This window comes from Crotalus tigris, unplaced genomic scaffold (genome assembly GCF_016545835.1).
Source record: "Crotalus tigris isolate CLP2741 ecotype Arizona unplaced genomic scaffold, ASM1654583v1 scf7180000024382.2542628, whole genome shotgun sequence".
Taxonomy (NCBI): Eukaryota; Metazoa; Chordata; class Lepidosauria; order Squamata; family Viperidae; genus Crotalus; species Crotalus tigris.
In genome coordinates, this window is record NW_024100552.1 from 1,070,477 (window position 1) to 1,096,990 (window position 26,514).

Below are 26,514 nucleotides of genomic sequence, written 5' to 3' on the forward strand. Positions count from 1 at the left end.
TTCTGGCCCCATTGCAGATGAATTTCTAACATTTCCCTTCTTTTTCCTCATTGCTATCAGAGTTTGTGACTTGCAAGTCTCAGGACACCCAGGCAACATTTTTCTGTTGAATTCTGTCTTACAATTTAGTAATCTCTTTATCTACTAATGGCAGTAGGAGCTGATTTGTAAAGTTTCATTCCAGCGCTTTTCTGGAATTTTTCCTAATTCCATATTGTATTTGTGTTCAGTTTGCTGATTCCCATTTTGTTTTGCCTTTATTTTCAGAGTCTGTTGAATCACTCTCGTTCTGTCATTAAAATGCAAAGTTCAAAGGTAGATGAAATGGAGACAAGTTTATTTCACCTTAATCAAAATATTAATTCTCTGAAAGAAAAGGTAAGTGTTTAAATCTTATACATGTTGGTATCAGTCCATGGCCTTTTTATAAAAGTTTGTGTTTACTGATCATATTTCAAGGTATTTCAAGACCATGTCTCAAGGTATCTTCAATAAATGGCAAAATGTTACCCTAATGTCCATATTGTGTGGGGTGGAGAAATGCAGCTCAGATCCAGAAGATCTGAGTTCTGTTCCTGCCTCCTGCCGAAGGTATTCCCTTCCATGTATGGAAGAGAAATGACATCTTTTGGCAGGCAGTTTTTTTAGCCAACCCTTAGTGATAAGAGGGACCCCAAATCCAAACAGAGAGTGGAGAGGCAACATAATATGAAAGGCAGTGCAGGTGCCTCAGATGGCTAGGGGAAGCCTGGTGCATACTCCACCTGACATCTCTCACTCAGAAGATGAAAACTCTGCATGGATTTTAGCAGGGAGGATTTTCAACTCCTAAAGGGAGCTTCCAGGGCCTCTCCCTGTCCTGAGGTATCCCCATTCTGTATCTAGTACTCTGTCAGCTTAATGACCTTCATAATCATTTAACAACCACAACCAGGAGTGCCAGGATTGCAGTCGTTGAGCAAAGCAATTACATGGGCAGTCATGTGACATCTTCCTTAACGACCACTTCACTCAACATTTGAGATTCCAGGCTCAATTTTGGCTGCAAGTCAAGGACTATCTGTAAGCACCATTTGTTTGGTGCAGCCTTAACTTCAAATAATTGCTGAATATATTGTTGTAACTTGAGGATTACCTGTAATTGTATCATTTCTTTTATATTTCTGTTTGTTAATGTAATTGACCAGAGATATAAAACCTATAGAAGTGTTTCACTTGGGGTATTCTCTCTGTCCCTGTTGGTGAGAAACTTGGTGATCATCATAGAGTTTCCCCCGAAAAATATACTTTGTTGCATCTATCCTCCAAAGCTTTGATTTCTATCTTGAGTAAGCAGATTTCTCACAAGTTATCAATACTTGTTTTTCCATAATGTTTTATTTATGTGTTATTATTAGTTGCTTATCTGTTCCTTTGCTTTTGTATCTTTATCCTTGTGTAATGTCTGTTTAATAATTCTGGTAAAGTTTATGCAATGAATACATTTAGAAAAAAATCTTTTAAGAATGGCTAAAAAATGCCAAATTCATCCTTTGGTCTACCAAAGACATGTGTTAATGAAGTACGATGATACATAAACACCCAAATAAATCTATAATATTAACTACTTTTAAATCAAACTTTTACTAATGTTATCTCATTTTAACTCACTATCTTAGGCTGAAGATAATTACAAGAAAGCACAGACTCTTTTAAATAATTTTAGTAAAACTAATCAAAGAGGAAGAGCTTTAATTTCAAAGATCCAATCTATTCTCATCCATATCAAGGGTAAGAGTAATGCCTTTTCTTCTACATCAAGGTTGGGGAAATTATATCAGACTGTGAACCAAAATAATTCGCCAGTACCATAGCAGGTAGTTCTCAATTTGTTTTCTTTCATGTATACAGGGATATTTACACTTCATTTAGGCTTTAACCATTTTCTGCTTACATCAGTGGAAGCTGTTTAAAAACCTTATTGCAGTAGCATTGGGAGCAGTTTTTGAGGTCAGTCTTAGTGAAAAATGTTTATTACTATCCTCCTCAGTACCTTTCACTGCGGTAATAAAGTTTTGAAGCAGCTTCTATTCACAACAATTGAACTTATTTAAAGCCTTATGCACCCCCTCGAAAAATGTTTGTGCATAATACCTCCAGGAAAAGATGTGGAGGGTATTCTGTAAAATGTCTTATGGCTTTGCCCTCTACGTGCTGTTCAAGTAGGAACTAAAAATCCAGGAGAACTTCCAGATTGTAAACCAGCTCAGTATATGTGAGTATGACCCTACCCAGAGCTAACATATAGGTAGAATATATCTGGTTTCAGAATAATTTCAAATCTACAACTATGCCATTGTAGTAGGGTTCAACCTGGGTCTGTTCCTTTCATCTATTTCCTAACCACTTCCAAGCACTGGGTTAGGACCTTCATTTCCTGTCTGCCCTGTCAAAAGTAGAGACATACAGGAAAGCTGAATTTGTATACCAATGATGATAGGTTACCCTATATTGACAGGTGATCTAGCAGCCTAAATTAAATGTTAAATCATAAGGGAAAATGGCTGAGTTTTGCAGTGTCCTATAATACAATGTGCAAGCACTCAATTTCTATGCCTCACCAACTGGAAGTACCTGCTCAAGAAGGAGGAGAGTCCCTTAGTCCTTGTGTTTGGCTTAGAGGGATACCCCAGTCAATGCTGGGTTTCATTCCTTCATCCCTGGCCTTTAAAAGGTTATTCTCTAGGATGACCATTGCAGTTTCCTTCTGATACCCAGATCTGAATTCTAGCTGTTATGATCTAGAGACAATCCATTTCTTCCAGAGTTCTCTAGATAGTTGCTAACTTACCACCTTCTCTACGATCTTCCCTAGAATGTGGATATTGGAGAATAGTTGTCTAAAACAGCCCAATCATTTGTTTTAAGACATGAGGCAATTTCCCTCCCCCAAGGATGTGTTTGACACCTTCATGATAGCCATAATATCCATAGACTTTTTATCTTTGACTTGTGGGTTATCCTCTTAATACATAAAAGTGTCACACCTTGCTCATATGACTAAAAGGAGAGGGATCAGCCTAGGACATCTATCAAGGAAGATATATTATTATTATAGAGCCATGTATTCAGGAGTAAGTCTCATTAAGCTAAATTAACTTTACTTCTGAGAAGTCATGGATAAGACTGCAATGTTTTGATAAGCTTTGTGAACATTGGCAGTTTCTATTGACTGAGATAAATTAGAATGTTATTAATAATTTACTTATAATATATTGAATGGAAAGTTCCATCTTTCCATTCTGTATTTCTGTATTTTATCTGATTTTTGATTGGTTTGCTAGGGCTCCAGTCCAAGAAGTGGTCAAAGCAAGACAAAACCTATTATAATTAATGTAGTTATTTCTCATATATTTAATAAATATATTTAACAAATTCCCACAAATTGATGTGACTCCTGGAGAGACCTCCAACTGCACTGAAGAGCACATACTTGCAATCCTACTTTAAAAATACACCACATATCTTTGTAATAGGGTTTGGTAAAAGTCTCTTATTTATTCAAATTATGTTTTTCTTGTCAGTTCTCTTGGGACAGATAGACGGCACTTCTACAGAAGGAACCTCTGTGCCTACCAAACCCTCTGCAAAACAGCTTCTGGAAGCTCAGCAAATGATCGATGAAATGAGAAGCCATAATTTTGACCAACAGCTAACGGAAGCAGAAAAGGAAAAAGGGAAAACCCAACACTGTAAGAACTATAAACTGTAAATATTTTGGGTAGAAATGGCTTGATTGGGTGAGGTGGGAATAGATGGAGAAAGACTGCTGCCTTATCTGGAAATGCTCACTGAGTTTGTGATGGGTGTGAAGGTAGTTGTGGTTTAATAATGAAGAAAACTGCCAATAGTCACTCAAAAATATTGTACTTTGTTGCTGCTTGAAACTAGTTCAGGACTTGAGTTGAGCTTTTGCAGTCATATAGTCTTTACAGAAAATTTGGAAATATAATAATATACAGAATGGATGGATAATCCCTATCTATATTTACACTTACTAGGCCAGGTGATTTACTCAACTAAAAATAATTTCTTGATGAGAAATTAATTTATAGAAAGACTGTGAGATAAAAGGACTTGAAGGACCTAATGCTCATAGGATATTTAATTTATTCCTGTTTTGCTTTATTCATTTTGCATAGTGCTAGATCGAATAAGGAATGAACTAGAAAAGCGTAAAGCAAACAACCAAGGGCTCATTAAAATTGTGAGAGATTCACTAAATGAATATGAGTCCAAGCTCAATGATCTTCATGAATCTTTGAGAGAGGCAAAGGAACAAACCAAGCTAGCTGAAAATTTAAATAGAGAAAATAAACGCCTCTTGGAAGAGATTAAGGTAAATCTATCTACCTGTCTACCTACTTACCTATCTAGGCTTATGGTCTTTATGCATGTTGCATTAAATAGGGAAAGTTCCATAATTTGGAGAAAATTTGGCAAAAACTATTGCAAGTGTTAATAGATCTGTTACCTTTTTCAAGACAATTCTGTAAAAGATCCTGTGAATTAGATTTCTCCTATGGTTTTTTTTTTTTTTTTTTGCTATTTTATTTTTTTAGAACGCTATAATATAGTTTACTTAAAGACATATTTAAGCAAATGTTTAGTCATCTGGCATGCCCCAGCCCATTCTTTTTGTCCTGCAAGTACCATGACTGACCCAATCATACCAGGATATGTAAAAATTGTTATTTCATGTTCTGTTTCCTTGCCAAATACCTAAGATATTCATCACTGTTCAGTAAAAGAAATAATTCTTCAGCAATGAATATAAGATAGGTTTTCTGCAGAATAGCGTTTTCTCTTGGTTGCCAAAGAGACTCTTTTCAAAGAATAGATCTCCTCAAGTGGGAGGTCTTTCCTTTTGAAAATAGGCAAGAATGAGTGAGGCACTGGACTTATCTAGGAGCTAAATTCAGCCACAAAGTTGTCCTTTAAGGGCAGGACACATTAGGCACAGGGCTGAATGGATGGAAACGTCACCTCTGATATCCATGTCTCTGTGCAGAAAGACAAAGCATAAATAAATCATGCACTAAGTGGGTTGATTTTAGGGGATAAAAGGGACCTCATTCAAGTCCTTGAGGACCATATGAACCCAGATGTTTGGTAATTTAAGCACCTAACAGCAGCATATGACCAAGGGAGAAAAATTCACAGATATTCTCATAAATCAGGTTTAATGCCAGGTTACAAAATTTTAGTAACTAGAAGAGTATGGACCAGTCCTAGTTTGTTAGTGGGTACATGAAGATGGAGTGTTGATGAACTGTTTGAACTTCTTTGTCACTGAATCCCTAAAAAATGGATTGACATCTCGCTTAAGTGGCGAGACTGAAACATCTGTCTTCTATTTAGCTGCCATGTTTTGAAAACCTCTCTCTTCTTTCCCAGACTCTGAGAATTCCGATACCTCACAGAACAATGCCTCTGTTTAATTTGATTATTTATTTGCTGAAGATGTTTCTGAGGAAATAGCTCAAAAGAAAAACCCTTCGCTTTCACACCTCATGATCCACTGTCATTTTATACCAGATCTACATTTCCACCTTCTTAAAAAATGTTATACCATATCACCAAATGAGATTATGAGTCAGATATTGGCTGAATTGCAAACCTTCTAATGCTTTGCATTTCTCTTCTGGAATCAGCCCAGCCACTTTCACCCCAATTATATTGATATTAACCATTCCCAACTACTGGGAGAGCAGCTGGTAGCCTTTCACTATTTTCAGGAAGTTGTTTTTCTATTGTTGGCCCAGCGTCTGAAATGGCTTCCTATGAGAAATGTGTTTGGCCTCAGTGCTGATAGAAGCTTTTGAAACAAAGTTTTAACAGAAAGCTGACATCAAATCTTTTGGAGTTTAGGATTGTCTGTTGACTTTATTTTATAAAATTTCTATTGTTATTGTTTTTCTTTTTATACTTTGAGCTACCAAGAGTCTGCGTATGATTGTGGCAGTATATAAAAATCATATTTAAATTAATATATAAATAGTAATTATACTATGCCACAGAACTTATTTTTGCATTAAAAAGGGGAATCACTTTTTATTTTTCTATCAGAAACAGACAGAAGAGATGACTGGGCAACAGAGTGCTATATGGGATCTTCTGAATTCCGCTAAAACATCGGTGTCTCAAACAAACAGTATATTTGAATTGTTCCAGAAGAGTAAGGAGGTAAATGTGAAAGAATTAATGCTTGTATAAGGCTGAAAGGAGGAAAATAACATTCATATTATGATGAAAATAAGAATATACTACCCATAATGACTTTTTCTTGTAGATAGTAGTAACTGCTTGCAAAATATAGGAGCTGTTACTACTCACATATGAAAAAAGGCATCTCTAGCTCATCTGCTGTATGCAATCTTCATATTGTGTTCAAATGCACAGCCATTTGGGTTTATATAAGAAATTAAAGCAAACAAAAGCTTGCCACTTATTTCTTATAGATATGTAATGCATATTGTTAGTCACAATTCATAAATTTCTCTTCTAATTCCAGGAATATGAAAGCCTAGCTGCCAATTTGGATGGAGCAAAGAAAGATCTGGATGAAAAACTGAAGAACCAATTCTTATCGTCCAGTAAGGAACCTTTGGTAGTGAAAGCGGAAATGTATGCTAACTCTTTACAAGACCTGGCAAGAAAGTTGGATGAGTATGTCTTCAGTTTTATAAATAAATTGTTTTAGAATGGTTTATTCCTTGCTTGAAGTGTTTTATACATTGGATTATGGTTCCTTTCTGTTGGAAAGGTAAACTATCTAGTTATACTGAAACTGATTTAAGAGGAAGAGGGTGGTTGCTGTACTGTACTATAGAGATGAATGACATTTAAAGTACTGGGGGCACAATTAAGTTTCCTGAAGAGGGGCCCAAATAAGGAATATTTGGCTAATAATATTGATTCTGCAAATCCCTGAACTTTTGGGAGACCCAGGGGTTCTTGAACCATGGTTTAACAAATACTGGTTTAGACTATGCCCTCCCCTAGTTAATCCCATCCATTCCCAACCATCCCTCCGAGAAATAATCAGGGATGAAACTAGACACATTTCCATTTTTTAAAAATCTATTTCCTGAATGGATTCGTTTTTATTTCAAATTGATGATAGTCTCTTCTTTAAATGGCAGTACAGTATTTCAAATTAGCCTATCATACAAAATATGCTGTGTTCAATAAAATAGCAAAGTGCTAGATTATCCATCTCTCCCTTTTTCTTTCTTTCTTTCTTTCTTTCTTTCTTTCTTTCTTTCTTTCTTTCTTTCTTTCTTTCCTTCCTTCCTTCCTTCCTTCCTTCCTTCTTCCTTCTTTCTTTTCTTTTCTTTTCTTTTCTTTCTTTCTTTTGACAGTAATTAATGAAAACCAAAGTATCAACTAAAATATTTTAATTTTCCTGACACCTGTACTATATTTTGGCTTCCTCCCCCCCCCCCGCCACACAGACTCAAGAAGAATGCCAGTAAGAACGAGATAGTGACCTGTGCTGTGGGAGCTGTTAACACTTTTGAGAACATTACTGATATTATTAGAGCAGCAGAAGAAGCAGCCAACAAAGCATCAAGTGCAGCAGATTCAGCTTTATCAGTAAGAGTATTCTAAATGCACAGCATACAGAATTGCTTTATATTTTAATATAAATAAATTCAATGAAGGAAGTAGATCTGAGATGTTAGCATTGTTTGGGAAGGCTGGGAAGGCCAACTGTAGAAACCTAGCCTGCCTGTATAAATTCTGAAGACAGGATTTTAGTTGTCTCCAATGAGCCAACTGCCTTAATGTAAGATGCTAACAGGCTGAACATTGTGCTACACTGTAAGAGTAAATGAGCAATCTTAGCAAAAGCTAATTCTTTAAGAGGGGTACCAACCAAACTATAAGAAGATCCTCAGAACATGAATCCATGTTAATGGACTATTTTAATTGATCTTTTACTTCTGTAGAAAAGAATAGTCACTGCAAGCCTAAATCTCAAAGCAAGATCTGGTCTAATTATGACAAGGTAATGGATGTAGAACTACTTTCAGACTGTGCTCTTCCTGCCCAGTAGAAAAATAAACAAACTTAACATGTTATCTATTGCATTGTAGGTCTGTAACGTATTGAGACAGGTCCTAAGACCTCACATAACTTCTAGAAACCTGGAGTGCAATTTCTGGAGATTTCCCAAAGTTGGCACTAAATTGTGATTTTCAGTGTGACCCTTGGGAGAAATGATTGGAGACCAAGCATATTAGATATATGTAATTGTTCTCATCAGAATGCTGTTTAATTAGTTTTTTTGTCTTGGCTTTACAACTATGTACCTTCTCAGTTTCCAGATAATTACTCTGCTTCAAATGAAATTTATTGGGGAAAAAGATAACATTAACTTACATTTGTAATTGCCATGTTTTTTTTTCTTCCTACAAACAAATTCTTAAGAAAAAATAATTGCTGTATGATAGCTTTGGTAGGAAACACTAGAAACATCTTAGATTGCCAGGAGATTTGTGAGGGATGCACATTTTTTTTTGTTACAAAATAGCTACTCTGTGTGTGTGTGAGAGAGAGAGGGAGAGGGAGAGGGAGAGGGAGAGGGAGAGAGAGAGAGAGAGAGAGAGAGAGAGAGAGAGAGAGAGAGAGAGAGAGAGAGAGAGAGAGAGAGAGAGAGTGAGTTTGGCTACTTAAATAAACTTCAAAAGAAATAGATTTTTGTATTGTAACAGCTCTGTTTCTGGAGCATATTGCTCTGTCCTAGCCCTCTTTCTGTGCCACTTACTTCATTTTGCACCAACCTCCAGTTCCAAGTCTTCTGAATTCACACAAAAAAATTACAGCAATTCTGCTACTGGTGGCTTGGATGATGAATTTGTACTTCTTTTGCTGTACAAACCTTTTACCTGGCAGTGCTTCATTTTCAGATAGTGGATGAAAAAGATCTGTTTGGAATGGCTGAAAGACTGAAAACCAACAGTGGAAAAGTGTTGAACAAAGCACGAGAAACACAAAAGACATTGCAAGGTATCTTCAGCACACCATATATTGCAAGCATTACAAAACACAATATAAAGCTTTATGTTTTCATCCTCTACTATTGTTCCAGGCCTGATCTTGTTAGAAGCTAAATTATATTTACCACTGACTGACTCCTTTTCGGAAATTGGCAGTTTTCACATCAGCCTAGATCACAGTCACCACATTTGATAAAAAGAGTATAATAGTTAGTAGTGAAAGTGCTTTTCTTTCTTTTAAGATGGCTTTTCAACAGAATGAGTTTCAGAGAAACAGACCTTACAAAACTCAAGCTAGTAAAAGCTGCGTGTGTGAGAAGGGAGGCTACAAAATCTAGTGGTTTCTACTTGCACTAGTCTTTTACAGTATTGGCAGCTTTAAGATGTATGGAGTTCAGCTTCCAGAATTGTTTGAGATGGATTCCTTCCATTGACTACCAGTAACTGTAAATGATCTGGGAAAGGCTCTGAATCAATTCATGTGATATTTCTAAAACGCTCAAACCAGTCATATTTCAATGTAGTTAAATTTGCCTAGTAGGATTAAAGTGAAAATGAATTTGACTGTGATGGATTCATGGTTTGGCAACCTGGGCAAAAAAATGACAAGAGGAAAGCAGAGAAACCTTATCAGAAAGCAGTGAGTTATAAGAGCATGAATAGTAAAACTACTATTAGTATTAAAATGAGAACAATCCATAATTATCAGGATGATTTATAGTGGATTATTTTATAGATCTCAGTCCAGCACTTGATGATATGAGGAGCAAACTTCAGGAAGCCGAACACAAAAAAACTACAGTACAGGGAGTTCTTAGAGCATTCCAAAATAATCTCCAGGGAATAAAGAGAGGTAAGTAATAGAATGTGGGTTTTTACTAATGTACATTTTGTTGGATTTATTGTACACATTATTTTTTTTATAAAAAAGCATTAAATAAAAAAAGAAAAGAAAAGAATTGTATAGAAATTACATACTTACTTACAATAGTGCAGAATCTAAGCCTCATGTATTTCAGTAGAGAGCATTTTACATTTCATTGTATTTTAAAAATAAATGTTACCCTGAATTTATATGCCACTTTATCTGCCTACTAGATAATATAGAGAGCTTAATCACAACTGCAAATACCATGATTAAGAATGCCAACAATATTACTACAAATGTACTCAGTGAACTGGACCCAATTAAAGCTGGAGTTGAGAACATAAAGCAGACCTATGAAAATGTACAGATTACTGATTTCAACAAGGCTTTGAGAGAAGCAAGCCGTTCAGGTAGCTTTTTTCTTTTACGTGGATTCCTTAAACTATTTTTAAATTAATGTTCAAGTTTGCATATGATATTTTTTATGAAAAAGGACAGTTGTTAAAACTCCTATTGAGTCATCACTTAGCAGACACACCCTGTGAGTGTTATGGAACCAAACGTTGTGGAGAATTTTCTGGAATGGTCAAAACTCAAAATAATTTAGATTTTCGCTGTAGAATAATCTCTTTGAAGAAGTTGCATAGCAACACCTGTCAAAACCTAAATAGCATAGACATATGGAAGGCAGCTCTAGGATATCTAATTTTAGAGAATAAGAGTTTGATAAAATCTAAGCAGGAGTAAAAATATTTGAATCCCCTTCCTCCATTTTAATGTCATAGTCATTGGATTGAAACAGCTGGGAATACAGCTTGTCATGATTTTAGGAATCAAGTCATGGGTAGGTTTAACTTCTTGTGGTAGGTTTAGGTTTAACAGATCACAGGTAGGTTTAATGTGTTAAATTGAAGAAAGTTTATATGGTGAAGCAACTCTGTCACTTCCTGCATCAGCCTCATTTTGTATATAGGAAAAAGTTCCACTTTCTGTTGTATAACGCTGTTAGAGAGCTGTAGTGATTATTGGACTTATAATACAATACTAGTCATGTTTCCTCCAAAATAATAATTCTGTTTCCCAGTGGGTGTTTAGATGAGTCTCAAATTCCTCAACTTGAATGTAGGGTATGGGTGAATAATGTTTGTAGTTCAAGAAATTTGGAGGATGTGAAAGACTGGAAAAGGCTTCTCATACGTTTAATCTTAACAGTGTAGCTATTCCTTCTAGTTTGTGTTCTTGAAAACAAAATAGGGCATAGGAAGCTAGTCAATTATCATTTTCCTTTCTGTGCCCACTTGGGTTTAATACTTGACAAGTAATTAAACTAGTGTATTTTTAATAACTAAAAATTAAGTTTATAGTTATGTTAGCCATAATTTTAATAAATATGTAGACTGGCAAACACTATTTAATATGTAATATCCTATATTTCTCCCTCATTTTAAAATGCTTTCAACAGTAAATAACTTAACAAGCATGCTCCCAGATCTGTTTAACAAGATTACAAATATCAACCAGCAAGTCATATCAACAAGCAATATAACTGAGAATATAAATCGCATCAGGGAGCTCATACAGCAAGCCAGGGATGCTGCAAATAAGGTGTGTGGCAAAAAATGTCTTGTTTTCTTTTTAAAAATTATTCTCACATACTTACCTAAATATTCCTAGGTATCTTAGGATGCCTACATGGGTCAGGCCAATGGGGACAGGAGTAATATTCACAAAACTGTGTAAGTCCAAGTTGGTTGAATTGTTTAAGAATGATATACTGTAAATACTGAATTCTGTGTAAATTGAAGTTTTGTTTTGCTTCCTAAGTTTGTAATTACTTAAAAAACCTTATTTTAGGTGGCCATCCCTATGAAATTCAATGGCAAATCGGGAGTTGAGGTTCGACTTCCTGATATCCTGGATGATCTGAAGGGCTACACGTTCCTTTCTTTCCTTCTACAAAGGCCTAATAAAAAGGAAGACATGTCACAACCGCAGACATCTGATATGTTTGTCATGTATCTGGGTAACAAAGATGTAAGCATTGATTATTTCTTATTGAGCCATTATCATAAATCTATAGCCAAAATATATTTTATTTTATTATAATTTATTCATTTTTTTCTGCAATTTTGAGTTTAAGCCTAAAACTTTTATTTTTTAATTTTGCCTTTAATATTGCTTCTGAGGATTGTTTTTTTTTTTTAACCCTGCTGGTCATTGACCATAATTAAATAAATTGAGGTGAAGAGAGGCATTCTGCTTGTTGCAGAGGCCATCTCCTCATCTTGGGGAAAGTCATGGCTATAACATGGTCTCAATCCAGAACCTTTAAATTATTGGATTCTCTTATCTCTAAAAGCTCTTCATTCTCCCCCCAAAAAGGACCCTGTTGTGGATTGCTACGCTGTATATGAGCTGGAAGCACAATGTGTTTGTATCTTTGAATATGGCACTAGGCACCTTCTTCACTGCTGTTTAATTTGAGATAGCATTTTTAAAATTGTATAACCTTAATATGCCAAAAATGATAAGGAAAAAAAATCAGCAAACAAAACAAGAAAAAGAAAAAAATCAGGAACAGAGGGAAAATAACAATAAATAATATTGTACTATGTATGGAGAATCATAAAGCTTAATTTTTAAATACATCCTTGAAGATCACATGCAATAATAGCAAGCAATATTGATTAGATCAATAAAAAATTCATAAACTGAAAACAATGTAACAGTGTTCCAAAATTTTAAAAAAGAGTCACTCTGTCATGAAAGAAATCATATGTAAACAAAATGTCAGTCTACTACAGAATGCAGAAAGTAACCTCTATGTTTATTAGGCAAATCCTAAGACTTCTACTGTTTTGAATCAAAATATTTACTTTATTCTGGACCTTGAGACATCAGTTCCATGTTTACGTAAGGGTTTTCTTGGCCTGTGTGTCAGTGATCATGTCTCACCAGTTTTAGGCACTAAACAATAAGCTGGTCTAAAATATTAATAACCATACTTTCTGTGACTTCCTCCACCCCAATAAATTATTTACTTGTTATTTTCAATTTGGGGTTTATCATATGAATAAACGTTCAAAATTATCTTCCAAATATATCGTTAATGCAGAAAATAAACAGAATTATAGCTAAAAATAGAGCCAAGCTCCTGTCATTATGTCAAAGCAGGCACATAATTACTTTCTAAAAACAGCAAATGTGTACTATCATGAATTATTTAATTACCCATCCTATTTTAATTCTTCTAATTGGTTCTTTGAATATAATGTTATAATCCTGTTGTTTCATGCGAAGCTTTGGACATTGTGTGTTTTCCATATGCTGTGAACCATGTATGAAACTTTTAGACACATATATAAGTCTGATTCACCTATTAAAGGACATTGGCTGAAATAGGCACCACTTCATCTCTTAATCTGTTAATCAGGGTTTACTACGTGTGCATTTGTGTATATACAGGTAATCCCCGAGTTAGGAATGTTCCCTTAGTGAATGTTCAAAATTACTCAATAAGCACCACCTAGTGTTTACGAAAAAGTCCCGAAATTATGAATGTTGCTGCACCACAGCAGTCATTCACCCTTACAAATGACCCTCCCCCCGCCCTGGGTCTCCCTAGAGAGCCTTCACTTCTTGGCTGTTTTGCTGTTTCAGGCCTTCCGTGTGTTCACAGAGAATGGAGATGTAAAGTACTGCAAGATCACACGAGATCTCATCCTACTGATCTTGCATGACCTCACAGTACTTTAGGACTCTGTTCTCTGCAAACGGAGGCCTAGACGAGATCTGCAGCAAAAAAGCTTTGCAAATGGAGGTAAGTGCTAAAACATCAAAGCCTTCCATCCATTTGCAAAGCCATTTGCCATCTTTGCAAAGAGCCTCTGCTGCCAAGAAGAGACCTCTGGAGCCATGCAGCCGCCATTATGACCTCTGTTCTGGGCATTGGAGGCCTGCAGGAGGTCTCCCTCGCCCAGAACAAACCGGAGACCCACTGCCACTGCTCCCAACTTCCATTCTGGGCAGGGGAAGCCTCTGGGCTTCCCCTGCCCAGAACAGACCTCTGAAGATCTGTTGCCGCGGCTCCCAACCTCCATTCTGGGCATGGGAGGCCTCCGGGCCTCTCACACCCAGAACGGAAGTCAGGAGCAATGGCAGTGGGTCTCCGGAGGTCCATTCTGAGTGGGGAGGCCTCCCACACCCAGAACAGGTTGGGAGAGGCAGCAGTGGATCTCTGGAGATTTGTTCTGGGTGGGGGACGCCTCCTCCTGGCCTCCAACACCCAGGATGGAGATTGGGAGGAGCGGCAGTGGATCTCTGGAGGTTTGTTCTGGGCGGGAGAAAGCATTATCTATCAGATAATTAGAGGATTGTAAATACCATGGGTTCTGTGGAGAATTTTAACCATCCAATTGAATTGAATACCTATACTGAATTTAGATTTATCTCTAAGGCAGCTTTTGTCCCAAGGTGAACACAAGCTTATGTGGGAGTTTATTTATTTTTTTTTAATCTCAACAGACTGAGACAAAATTGAAAACAAGTACCCGACCTGATGATCTTGCTTGCATACTCCTCCTTTGCAGGTGTTATATTTGCTGATTTTTTTAAAAAAGGATTATATAATATGTTGTCTAAAGAATTAACTTAAGCTTTCGTGTTCAGCGTTCCAACTATATTGGTATGGCTATTCGTGGTGGTCATCTTATTTGCGCCTATAGTCTAGGAGGCTCTGAATATGAAATACGAGTGACGGAAAAAATGTATGAGAAAAACACCAGGGACATAGCTTTGGATCAAATCACATTTAAGAGGTATGGACTCTTAAAATAGATCCTTTCCAATCATTTTGCACTCATATTGGAAGTTTTATGCATTTTTCTTCTTCTCTAGAATTTACCAGTATGCAGAATTAGAATACAAGCATGCTGCACCCTCAGATTTGTCAATCAAATATGAACCTTTTCAAATTCCCAGTAGGAATAGTAACACTCTTCTTAACTTGGATCCTGACAAAGTAGTCTTCTATGTGGGAGGATATCCACCAGAATTTACGGTAACAGCTTTATGTCTTATGCAAATATTAAAAAAAATAGATCATTATTTTTTGTAATCCAATAAATGACTCTTCTCATAATTTTATCATATTGTTCTTACAAAAAAGTACTTGGAAAGAATATCTCCACTGCATGATATACCTTGAGAGGTTATTATGTTGTTTATTTTTGATCAAATTTTGTGTCAAGCATTATTGAGCTTTGAAACAAAGAAGCAAACTTTTGAAAATGGAACAAATTAGTCAGCTTCCATGATCTGTTTGATTTTTGGAGTTATAGAAAAAGGTTAAAAGAATGTATAGATTTGTCAAACCTATTGCATTTTTATTTTTTTAATATAAATATAAAATCAATTTGATTTCAGAAGCAGATTTCATCAAAAACGAGAATACTTCAGTTTCTTTGAAGCCTCTGAAGCATCTGCTTAAGACAGGCTTCAGTTAAATTATATTACTCCTGTGGTATATTAGGCAAAAAAAAAAAGTGTGTGAAGCCATTGAAATTCCTTAAAATAATAATTATAAAATAATTGATTTAAAGTTACTATTTCAGATTCTGCATATACTTTCAAGTAAAGTAAGGCCATCTATTTTTAGAGTAAAATTGAACATGGACAATTCACAGAGTTTTCTTGGCCACATTTTTGGAAGTGGCATGGCATTTGCCTTCTTCCAGGATGTTAGAGAGAGGCTTCTAGCTGGCTTCATGCCTAAGGTAGGATTATAACTCCTGGTCTTCTGTTTCTAGCCTAATACCTTTAACCATTACACCAAACTGGCTCTCAAATATAATTGCAATCTGTATAATTAAAGAAGGTAGAAATCCATATCCACAAGTAACTTGCTTTAGAAAATTAATCTGAACCATTTCAAAAGGTTTTCAGCTTCTAAAGATTTTAATGCAGCAGAATCTAATACATCTTGAGCTATGTCCAAAATATCTATTAATAAATGTAAATTCTCTGCTGTCTAGTTTTAATAAATCTGGACTGAGATGGATAAATTATGTATGTTAACACTCACTGCAATGATCTAGCCAACAAAACAGTTAATAATGTCTACCTTAATTAATGATATGGGTTTATACCTTTCCATACAATTTAGAATCTTTATCTGATTTTAAATTCAGTTTATATAAGCCTCATAAAAGATAAAGGCAATTAATAGTATGTAAACTATTTAATATAAATCTCTTAGAATATCAAGCCCCAAATATCTATAAAATATTTATACCATTTAATAGAAAAACCATCTAGGCTGGAGGCTTTCTACTTTTCACCAGCTGAACTGTCTCAAATATCTCTTAAGTTTCAAAGCTGCTTTCAAAATCCCTGCACAATCCTGTAGTAACAGTTGAATATCAAATTCACTCAAAATATTACTCATTTGCTGTTAATCTGTCATATCATCAAGATCATAAAATTACTTGTATTAAAATACAATTGAAAAATTGTAAATTAATATATCTGTGATTCTTTGCCCATTGTTTCAGTGATTACATCTTGTGTTTCTCTTGTTTTAAATAATGTGCTTATTTAGCACATTGCCATCTTTTTCATTACTTTCCCAATATTCAACTTCAATCTTTTCAAAGAAAATTTAATCTGAACAATCTAAAAATTATCCATTTGCTACTTGGATGAATGTAAACTGTGGGATTGTTTGCATATTTCAGTAAACATTCTTTAACTATATTTTCCATAAATTTGCAACCAAGAATTCTATTGTTCTTTATTACAGAGACAATAACCCACTTTATAAGCCTTATATACATCTCTTACAATCAGTAGGCTAGTTAGAATCTCAATTACATTCCAAAAAACTCCTGTTTGCTGTTTGATATAATCAAAAATTGTCATCCCATGTAAAAAAAGACTTAAAATATCATATACCATTAGCTGGAGTACTGTCTGTTTTCTTTCTTTCTTCAGCATGGTATTAACAGGAATGCAATGCTCTGATTACAGATTATTGAGCTCAAAATTTCCATTCCAACTTCATTTGTGAATGAGGGCATGCTATTAACTGTATTTATTTTATTTATAATATGAAGTCAGGGTGGGGGGATTGTGCTTATTCTAGAACACCTCTTCCTTCCCCTCTCCTGCCCCTGAAGGCAACTTCAGCCTCCTATTCCAGATGTATGTTTGTTAGCATCCTTTAGGATTTATTATCCCATTTCTTCCACTTCATTTATCACTCTAGCTTGCAACTATGGCTAAAGGCTTTGTGAGAAGTATTTGATTGCAAACTTGACTTGATACCACACTACTTTCACAGTTTTCCTATACTGTAAGGATGACAACTTAAGAGCCAGATCTTTATTCCTGTGAGAAATGTGTCAGTGTGTGATTTTTTTATTTATTTTGCAGCTAATGAGAAATATGTACTAGATAGAAGAACTGCTCTCAATCTATTTTCTTTTCTTTTTGCATTACAGAGTAACAGGGTTTTGTTGCAGTAGTTTTAGATGGGACACTGAGGGGATAATTGATTTTGCATACCTATTGATCAGCTGAAGAGTAAACACCAATTGTCTCATGATTTTCTCTGCCTGCTTTCTTTATTCTGAAGAATGAGTATAACTGCATGGTTGACTTCCAAATAAGTTGGAGGAATTGAGGAATGTTGTGTGGAAGTGAGATTTTTAGTTATTAGGCTGAATATTCAGTGAATCAGTCAATCCCAAATATTCAAAATTATTTTTGCAATCTTAAAAGCCAAAACTTTTCTTTTTAAATTCTTTTAATTAAGAATTAGAATTTTAAGGATATGGAATTTTGAATATAGTTATAAATGATTGGGTATGTGCAATGCAATAATGAAAATGCATTGGGGGCTACAGAATGTCATGACAATTGCAATTTCTATGTTTATATAGTATTGAGCATTATAGAAATATGCTGCTATTTTTTTCTTGAAGAGTGTTCTTATTTTTACAGCCTCCTAGTACACTGGACTATCAACATTACAAAGGCTGCATTGAATTAAACAGCTTAAATGACAGAGTTTTCAGCTTATACAATTTCAAGAGGACTTTTAATCTTAACACTACTGCGGTGCAACCATGCAGGAGGTAATTTTTTTAAAACTAGATGTGCTTTAATTATTATGGAATGTTATCAAGCACAATCTATGACATTCTGTTTCTCCTATTCAGATATGGATAGTTTTTATCAGCCTTCAAAAATCTCTATGTATCTTTTAAAATCATATTCAGATTTTAAGTTGGTCACGTACATAGCCATGCTACCCCTTGTCCTTCCATCTATTGGGATCTGATCTACAATAAAGTATTCCTCTCCATTTAGTGAGGTATTATTAGTTATCTGTAAGATCAAATATAGGTGGCTGAAACTTTGTTATTATGATTTTTGAGGATCTACATGGTGAAACTATGTAACCACCTCCCCCCAAGGGCAAAGAAATATTTTCTGACAAGTGATCAGAATTAATATTGAAGGGCTCCTTTTAGCTTTGAGCTTGGGTAACTTAAGTACCCTCTGGAGTCCTTGACTGACGCACCCTGAAATGGTAGTTTCAAAATATCGTTCAGAGTGTACTGACTCCAGTGATGATATCTTGGAGATGGAGTCAGTGGCATTAATGTAGAGTCATATGGAAAATTGATAAAATCTGTATGGTGCCAATGTGATGCAAGCCTTAATTTTTTTTTCTACATGTATCGTGACAATATGTGCATGTATTAAAGGGATGAAGTTCATGGCACAGAACTGCTCTTGTCTTTTTTTTATGACAGAGGTAGATCCTATGGATGCCCCTGGGTTAGGTTCATTTTTGAGGAGACCAGTGCGTGATGTAGGCTGGCATTGGCTAGGCATTTTATTACCACTTGAAGAATGCAGTCAGTGAGAGCAGAAGGAATCAGACTAACAACAGTTAAGCTTATTCTCCACTTTTTTTCTGTGTGCCAAAGTTCTCCTTCACATGTATAGCATAGAATTTATATTTCAATTCCCACTGAGCTTCAGTTAAAATATTATGTGCATTCTCTGATACTTCCCTTATTCTGTGGTTGAGCTTTCACATTGCATTAAGCAATGGTTTGTTTGCTTTTGACTTCACATGTATCATCCTTTGCAAGGTAGTCAGATGAGAAGCACACCCAGAAATACTAGTTCTATCTTTATTATAAGGTTACATTAAGAAAATCTTGCAAGTCTGAAAATACATCTCTCCCCCCCCTCACCTTTACAATCCAACAAACTAAGGAGGGTCGCTTTTGAGATGTTTGCCATATCTACATTCCTTCTACTGGCTGAGCTGCCTCTTATTTAACACTTGTCTAGTCTGCAGCTCTTCTCCCTGTCTCTCCAAGATCATTCATACATGCCATTACAATGTGTTAGGTAGGACTTTGCATAAGCAATTGGATCAAAACTTGAAACTGAATTGCTGAATCGATTTAAAGTGGCGGGTTATGTGGATCCCTTCAAATAGATTTAGACTTTAGATTAACTCTTGTGCAGGTGCTATAAGCTTCTTATTGAAGCAATGTGATACACGCACTTCAAATCAAAGTTGAATTACAAGTGTATTTTATTTATTTGATATATACTCCACCTTTCTTCAGGATTATATAGCACTTTTTCCTTCAGTTCCCTTCCCCTCCCAATTGCCCTTGGGTACTGAAACACTGTAAGTGGTCCCAAGTCACCCAGAGAACTTTAGTGGCTGGAAGTGGAGAACCTGAGTTCTCCTATCCTAGTTCAGTCTTTGAGCCATTGTCCCATGCTAGCTCTTTGAATCATGTCTGAGGTTCTTAACATGCTCTTTATGAGAACCCACTGATCATGATTTTGAAATGAGGACTGGTGCTTAGCATGATGTTTGAATTGTGACTTATTCAATAAATACGTTTGAAACAAAAATAGCTTAGTGCAACTTGTGAAGTGAGTTTTGAAATTCAAGGAAATTTGTTCATCTATAGGCTGAAGAAAGATAAAGGAAGTTTGGTTAACTTTCAATTTCTTATCAGACACAGCTTTATTTTATAATTCAAAAAACCAAGTGTAAGCTATTATTTAAACTTCATAAATGTGCAATTGGACTGTTAAAAAGAATAAAAAAACAAACTGACGGAATGATTGTATCTTTAACATATAGTTTACTTCCTTGTGAAGGGAAACACAATTTTCACTTAGTTTGACTGTTTTCTTTGTTTAAAACATTTCTTGATATATCAAATATGCTTGGTAGGATGGTAGTATTTTCATCCGCAGATTTCTTTATTTCAGATACAGAGAACAATCTGCTGAATTTTACTTTGAAGGCATAGGTTATGCACAAATAAAGGCTTCTCCAGGCATAGGAGTCATAAGATATGAACAAACCATTCAAACTGCTTCAGATGTCGGGTTGGTTTTCTTTGCAGCAAATCAGGTAATTAATATTCATGTAAACGTTTCCAGGCAAACTGGAAGGTGGCAGAGAAGAAAAAAGAATGAAATTAGGCACAGGGAAAGGAAGATCCATACAAATAAATATTTCTGAAGCAATGTAAATACGTCAATACTAACCCCAAATTTGTATCTATTAACTTATAATTGAAAATAATTTGAAACACATATTCAAATAACCAGTCATTTCAGATTCCAACATATACTGTATTGTACTGTTGGAAAAATTATTCATAAACAGTTTTGATAGTTTTGTGATATAAAAAAAATAGACTTGGTGGAAGTGCATCGCAGAGATCTATTTTATAAGTATGTATGTACACAATGTATTTGTATAGTATGTGTGTATACGTATTTATGTAGTACATTATACTCTTCAACCCAAGACCTAAGTTTCATCAAAGAAAGAAGATTATTCTTAATTCATTTAAATCTTTTTTTCTCTTATTAAGGAATGATGTTACCTTAACTTAAATGCATCTGGAGGAAGTTTTAAAATACCCAATTATTTTGTTCATAGTTTAAGACTTAAAGAAACAAGAATAGCTGCTTAAATATTTTTAATGAAAACTTACAAAAATGTCCAGCGAAGGAGTGATCTCATCTTATCCAGATTCCTCATTCATTCCACTATATGGAGTTTGTTGGTGGGTGATGTTGCCTTCTGAGTTGGGGCCAGCTGAGTGGGAAAACTGAACTATCGGTTTGCATTTTGTACCCATCCCGAGGGTCTCTTCAGTAATATTTTATTTAAACAATAATAAAGGCATCTCATAAACAGTTTATGTATTAACTAGCATAATCCCAAAAGATAGGGAATAGTTTTTAAAATATTTTAAATATAGGTATACAGATATTGAAATGTTATTCTGGACATGTTGAGAATTTACTTTCTCAGCTGTAATTTGCTAATATCTGTTAACTGCAATAAATTGTTTTCATTGTTTTTCTCAGTAAGCTAGGAATATTCAAATATCACCTGGAGAGTTATTTAGCCATAAACTGTGGAGTGCAGAATTTATGTTTTCCTTTAGGTTACAGATGTGCGGCTTAGGTTTCATAATATTTTCTGAACCTCATTTTTCAGACCTTAATATTGTGTCAAGCAGATCAGCTTAGTAATACTTCCTAGGCCCTTATGATGCTTTGAAGTTTTTGGAACATAACCTTAACTTTCTCACAACTTTATGCTGAGTCTTTTGGGGGGGGGCTAAATAAACAGAAAAATGATCATTGTAGTCTCTGAATGTAGCTATAAAGATCAGACTGAGCACTCAGATCCAATCCCTGATGCTTCATGAGCTACTGCCTCACTTGAAGAAAATGAAAGATATAGGGATGGTAGCTGGGCTTGAATGGCAGTAAGCAAAATGCAATATTCACCTGTTAGAACCTCTGCCCTTTTAATTCATATATTTTGCTAGTCTTGGCCTGTGCTCAAGCAAATGTAGGGCTATTGTTGCCTGTATTCATGAGCATATATAAAATTCCTATTTCAGGTTTCTGATTTTCTAGTTGTCTGGTGATAGAAACAAGCAGCCCGAATGACAAAGCAGAAAGATGCATTATGGCTTTCTCATAGAATAAAAATGAAAAATAGTTGGATGTTGGATTTGTAGCTGGATTTATAGTTGGATGTGAAAATGTTGGTCTTCATTGGCTTCAATCAGTCATTCCCAACAATACTCTCCAGTTGTTGCTCAAAAATGTTTCAAGTTGTAAATCTGTGGGAAAGGATAGCCCTCTTTCTCCACCTAAAAAGGAACAATGCATTTTTTCTTTAAAAAATGAAACCTGAAACAATCAGACTATTAGGAAAAGATTTAAATATTATGATATTTAGAATAAAAGAAAATATGCCTGTTTCAGTTAATGCCTATTTCTGTATTATTTTGCATAAAACATTATTTCTGGATTATAGGACAAGTTTATTAGTTTGCGAATCGAAAATGACCGCCCAATATTCACATACAAAGTTGATTCACAACCTCCAAGAGAAATAACAAATGGAACTATGAGCAGTGTAACAGAAAAACTGGTAAGTTTCTCTGCACAAAACGAATCTCAGGCTTGTTATCATTATGAAAATGCTCACACACGACCCTTTGCAATGTGCTAGCTATTTTATTAACCTTAGCTACACATATAGAAATTTTTAAAATTTATTCTTAAAACAAATATGTGAGATTGCTCCCAAATATATATGTCAGCATAAGGGGACATTATGTAGGAGATTAAGACTGTGTGTCAGTCCCACCACCAAATTTGTCATACTCTGGCTTTGCCCCTCCAGACAAAAGGTTCTCAGGAGGAGGTTGGATTAACATGTTTGGGAGCTTCCATATTATCAGAATGTTGATGTCAGAAGGTTCTAAGACAGTCTTGCCCAACTTTACTATCTTCTGGGTATGCAGAAGATGGGAGGGTTCCAACACCTAGGCTTCTCCGCAATGGCCATGCTGGCTAGAGAATTGCAGGAGTTGAAATCTGCATTTAGGTTGGGAAAGGCTAAACATGATTAATATTCAGCAGAGTGTTTATGTAAAGATTAGGAAATCAGCCAGCAATGAAGAAATGTCTCAGGTAGCAGTTGATGGAGAACAGGAATATCCTTTGCTTATTCCTCCTGAATAAACAAAGCATTTTCGGGTTGTTGAACCATCACCCTGTTAACTACAAGCCCAGTTGCTCTTTTTTAATATAAAAAGGCAAGGGGTGTTGTCTTTTTGTTTGCCTCAGGCAGCGGAATGTTTTCATGCAGATCTGAGAAAAAAAGATATCTTATTTAAGTTGCTGCCAGCGGATATTACCCCAGCTGCTTATGTATCCCCTGCCTGTAATGTTCAGGCCTCATGCCTGGTTATCTCTGCAAGGATTGTGGAGTGGAACTGCCAGTCAAAGTTAGCAATGCTGAGCACTCCCTCTTAGCAGGAGGAGAGAATTACTACGGAGAAAGGGATTTTGAGGGATAGTCTCAAAACCCACGCCTAGGAATACCTGTCAGGGAAAGAGGGTTAGGAGTCATTTTTAAAGCTGGAGTGGGGTAGCAGTTATGAGATAATCTGTGGAAATCAGTAAATCTCTTTTCAAATTCCATTTTGTGGTCATTATTTAGCAAAAAATCCATTTATTCTTTTATTGCTATATTAATCAAGGGTCTGCACTATCTTACATCTTTCCCACATTCAGTTATATTGTCTTAGAGGTTTAAAGAATGTTAAATCCTCATTAGGACTTGATGGTATCAAAATAAAAGGTAATAGCAGAAAAGATTGGTATAATGCAGAAGCTCCCATGTTGTTCAAAGGAAACGTTTTTAAGTTTGAAATTTGAAAGTAAGCAGGGGGGGGGGAATGAAAATGCTTTGTGCTTGTTGGCCATATCAACATTTTCTATCTTTTAGAAAAGAACTGGAAGCTAATATATATTTCTGGCAAAGTTTGTGTTGCAGCTTTTTTAAAAAACGTCTATTTTAAAAGAGAACTTTGGGTTTCTTCTCCCCTCTTGTTGATTTTGTTTCCTGTTGACTATATTTTAGTATTGTCTTAATTTTTGTTTCTTACCTATAATATTGACTGTTCATTGTTTTAATTAATTATTAAAAACTAATTCAAAAAACATAAAAAGGCACAATATTGGAAATAATAAAGATACCACTTGTAAATATAAATGTTGAAATCATAATGAAATAACGAATAACACAAAAGGCTTTAAATCTGATTGTTTTATTTGTTTCAGGTTATTTTACATATTTCCCCCAAACAATATATTTTTGGGGTTGACAAACTTAGATTATATGCCAGCGTGAATACATTTCATTTTGATTCATATTACTTGGGAGGAATTCCAAACTCTCTAAGAGAACGGTAAGTGGCACCATCTTGAAGATAGGAACTGGTGCAGAGTAGTAAGGATGCATGTTAGGCCTTGGCCATGCTGAATGCATTCTTGCACCTGGATTGTGGTTTAGCTGGAGACTTTTGCCTTTCTTGGGTTTGGTACTGATGCTTGGTATGGTTATTGTCAGTCATCTAGAAGCAACATTACTGTATATAATGACTGAGGTGCATTTGGCTTGATATGTTATAAGTTCCTCAAGCTTGATGTAAGTTAACAGAAAGAAGATCCAGCTGGATGACTAAATAATTCTTTCCTTCTTCTAAGCTGGAATGAAAAACTTTTTAACTAAAACTTTTTCCTTCTGGAAATTGAGCTTGCCATTCAAATGATCTGGGGATAATATACAATCATAATTTTTTTTCCAAAAGAAGTAAGAATGGGGATGCTGCTATTTTCTATAGTTTCTAAACCTACGGTTTTAGAATATGTATGTGGATTCCAGAATTTCCCATAGTATACTTTTTTTTGTACAAAAAATGCACTTGGTATAAACATGTATAATTATAAATAATAGTAAGAAAAAAACTCTTTATTTTCTTTGTATAATTTAAAAAATACGTTATTCTTTGAATAAATATATATTTTGAAGAGAAACATACAAACATAATTTAGAGATGAATAAGAATTGTTTGTTTTCTCCTGTATGGTGAATTCTACTCTCAACAATGCAGTCATCACAGACATTAAAGAGGATGTAAATTCTTTACCATGGCTTTACAGCAATTGGAAAGTTTATTCATTTATTAGATTTTTATCCCGCCTTTATTATTTTTATAAATAACTTAAGGCAGTTAACATACGTAATACTCCTTCCTTTTCCTATTTCCTACCACAACAACTGTGTGAGGTGAACTGGACTGAGAAACAGTGATTAGCCCAAAATCACCCAGCTGACTTTCATGCCTAAGGCAGGACTAGAACTCAGGGTCTCCTGTTTTCTAGCCTGCCGCCAAGACCAAACACTAGATCAAAGTGCAACCCTTTTCTCCCTGTATAGTTTATGGAATTCTTTCTGATAGTGGAGAGTAGTTTATCTACCCCAAAAGACAAGAGATTTGCATAATATCAACTTTAAAGCTGTGGTTTGCTGATTGCTGTTATTTACTTATTTTTTGGAAGCAGGTTTAATATACCCACACCACCATTTCGTGGGTGCATGATGAATATTAAAACCTCATTTGAACGTTCCATAAGCTTCTCTGAAAGTTTTGGTGTCAGCAGAAAATGCCCGGGGGATTGGAAGGTAAGTAATCACCACTTCTTTTATTACTTGGTATTACTCCATAATGTTCACAATTCTTTAATTCACAATTCGTCTTCATTATTTAATCATAATACCTCTAAATATTTCTAAAAATATGAAACATCTGTTAATCTTATTATAAATAATAGAGAAGCAAGCAAAAAAAAGATCACTCACTAGTTTTAAAAAGAAAGTGTTTTATCATCTACTTGTATTTTTTAGCTGGTGAGAACTGCAAACTTTTTCAAGAATGGAGTTCTTGACTTAGATGATAAAGATTTTCCATTTCCTGATAATTTCCAAGTTGGATTTGGTTTTCACACATTGGCAGTTAATGGAATGCTATTAAGTTATAAAATACGGGTAAGAAAGATAAATTATCTTTTGTTGTCTTCTAAAATACAGTCAGATTGCTTTCCTACAAAATCTAAAATCTCAATATTCAAAAAAAATGTCTGTTTCTTTTTCCTTCTTTTAGCTTGCTGATTTTACTGTTTTCCTAAGAAATGGCTATGTAATTGTAAACTTGGCTGATGAAGAAATCCAATCGAGCAAAAAATGTGAAATTGGTTCAATGCATTACATAACAGTGATAAAAGAAGATGATACGTATGTTTAAATGATTATTGTATTGAGTAATGCTTTGGTCAAAATATAATTGTATTGTTTAATTTGATGCTTGGTTATAAAGGTTGTGAATGTTTAAACTGTATTAGAAATAATAAGTCAATGGATCTGGATCCTGAGAATGATTTGTTTTTCACAGAGGTATTCTTGAATATGACAGCATTATTAATAATAAAATACAAAATTACTTTGTTTGGAGGGTGGCAGATTCTAAGACAAATTACATAGTGATGTGATATATAATAGGAACTTTGGTAACAGTTGCTGGAAGGGAATGTACAAATGATATAAGTGAATAATAATTATTTAGTATCATAATAGTTTTGCCATGATAATTTCACTCTCATATGCAT

At 35.0% G+C, this 26,514-nt stretch overlaps 1 protein-coding gene across 4 annotated transcripts in view; it reads left to right on the plus strand.

Annotated features, from left to right (window-relative positions):
• The window catches only part of LAMA3 (laminin subunit alpha 3), a 123,486-nt gene that overhangs the window by 83,808 nt on the left and 13,164 nt on the right, over positions 1 to 26,514 (plus strand). For 2 of the 4 annotated variants that reach the window (XM_039328618.1, XM_039328619.1), the window contains exons 44-65: positions 268 to 378; positions 1,659 to 1,770; positions 3,564 to 3,731; positions 4,182 to 4,378; positions 6,109 to 6,225; positions 6,554 to 6,708; positions 7,497 to 7,638; positions 8,955 to 9,054; positions 9,781 to 9,897; positions 10,143 to 10,322; positions 11,375 to 11,517; positions 11,767 to 11,946; positions 14,581 to 14,729; positions 14,809 to 14,971; positions 15,525 to 15,686; positions 17,914 to 18,047; positions 20,230 to 20,374; positions 22,313 to 22,429; positions 24,130 to 24,257; positions 25,414 to 25,534; positions 25,757 to 25,897; positions 26,013 to 26,143. In XM_039328618.1, the coding sequence (XP_039184552.1) occupies positions 268 to 378; positions 1,659 to 1,770; positions 3,564 to 3,731; positions 4,182 to 4,378; positions 6,109 to 6,225; positions 6,554 to 6,708; positions 7,497 to 7,638; positions 8,955 to 9,054; positions 9,781 to 9,897; positions 10,143 to 10,322; positions 11,375 to 11,517; positions 11,767 to 11,946; positions 14,581 to 14,729; positions 14,809 to 14,971; positions 15,525 to 15,686; positions 17,914 to 18,047; positions 20,230 to 20,374; positions 22,313 to 22,429; positions 24,130 to 24,257; positions 25,414 to 25,534; positions 25,757 to 25,897; positions 26,013 to 26,143 (3,113 nt within the window). The remainder of the gene's footprint in view (positions 1 to 267; positions 379 to 1,658; positions 1,771 to 3,563; positions 3,732 to 4,181; positions 4,379 to 6,108; positions 6,226 to 6,553; positions 6,709 to 7,496; positions 7,639 to 8,954; positions 9,055 to 9,780; positions 9,898 to 10,142; positions 10,323 to 11,374; positions 11,518 to 11,766; positions 11,947 to 14,580; positions 14,730 to 14,808; positions 14,972 to 15,524; positions 15,687 to 17,913; positions 18,048 to 20,229; positions 20,375 to 22,312; positions 22,430 to 24,129; positions 24,258 to 25,413; positions 25,535 to 25,756; positions 25,898 to 26,012; positions 26,144 to 26,514) is intronic. The other 2 variants (XM_039328620.1, XM_039328621.1) reach the window with 1 other exon arrangement.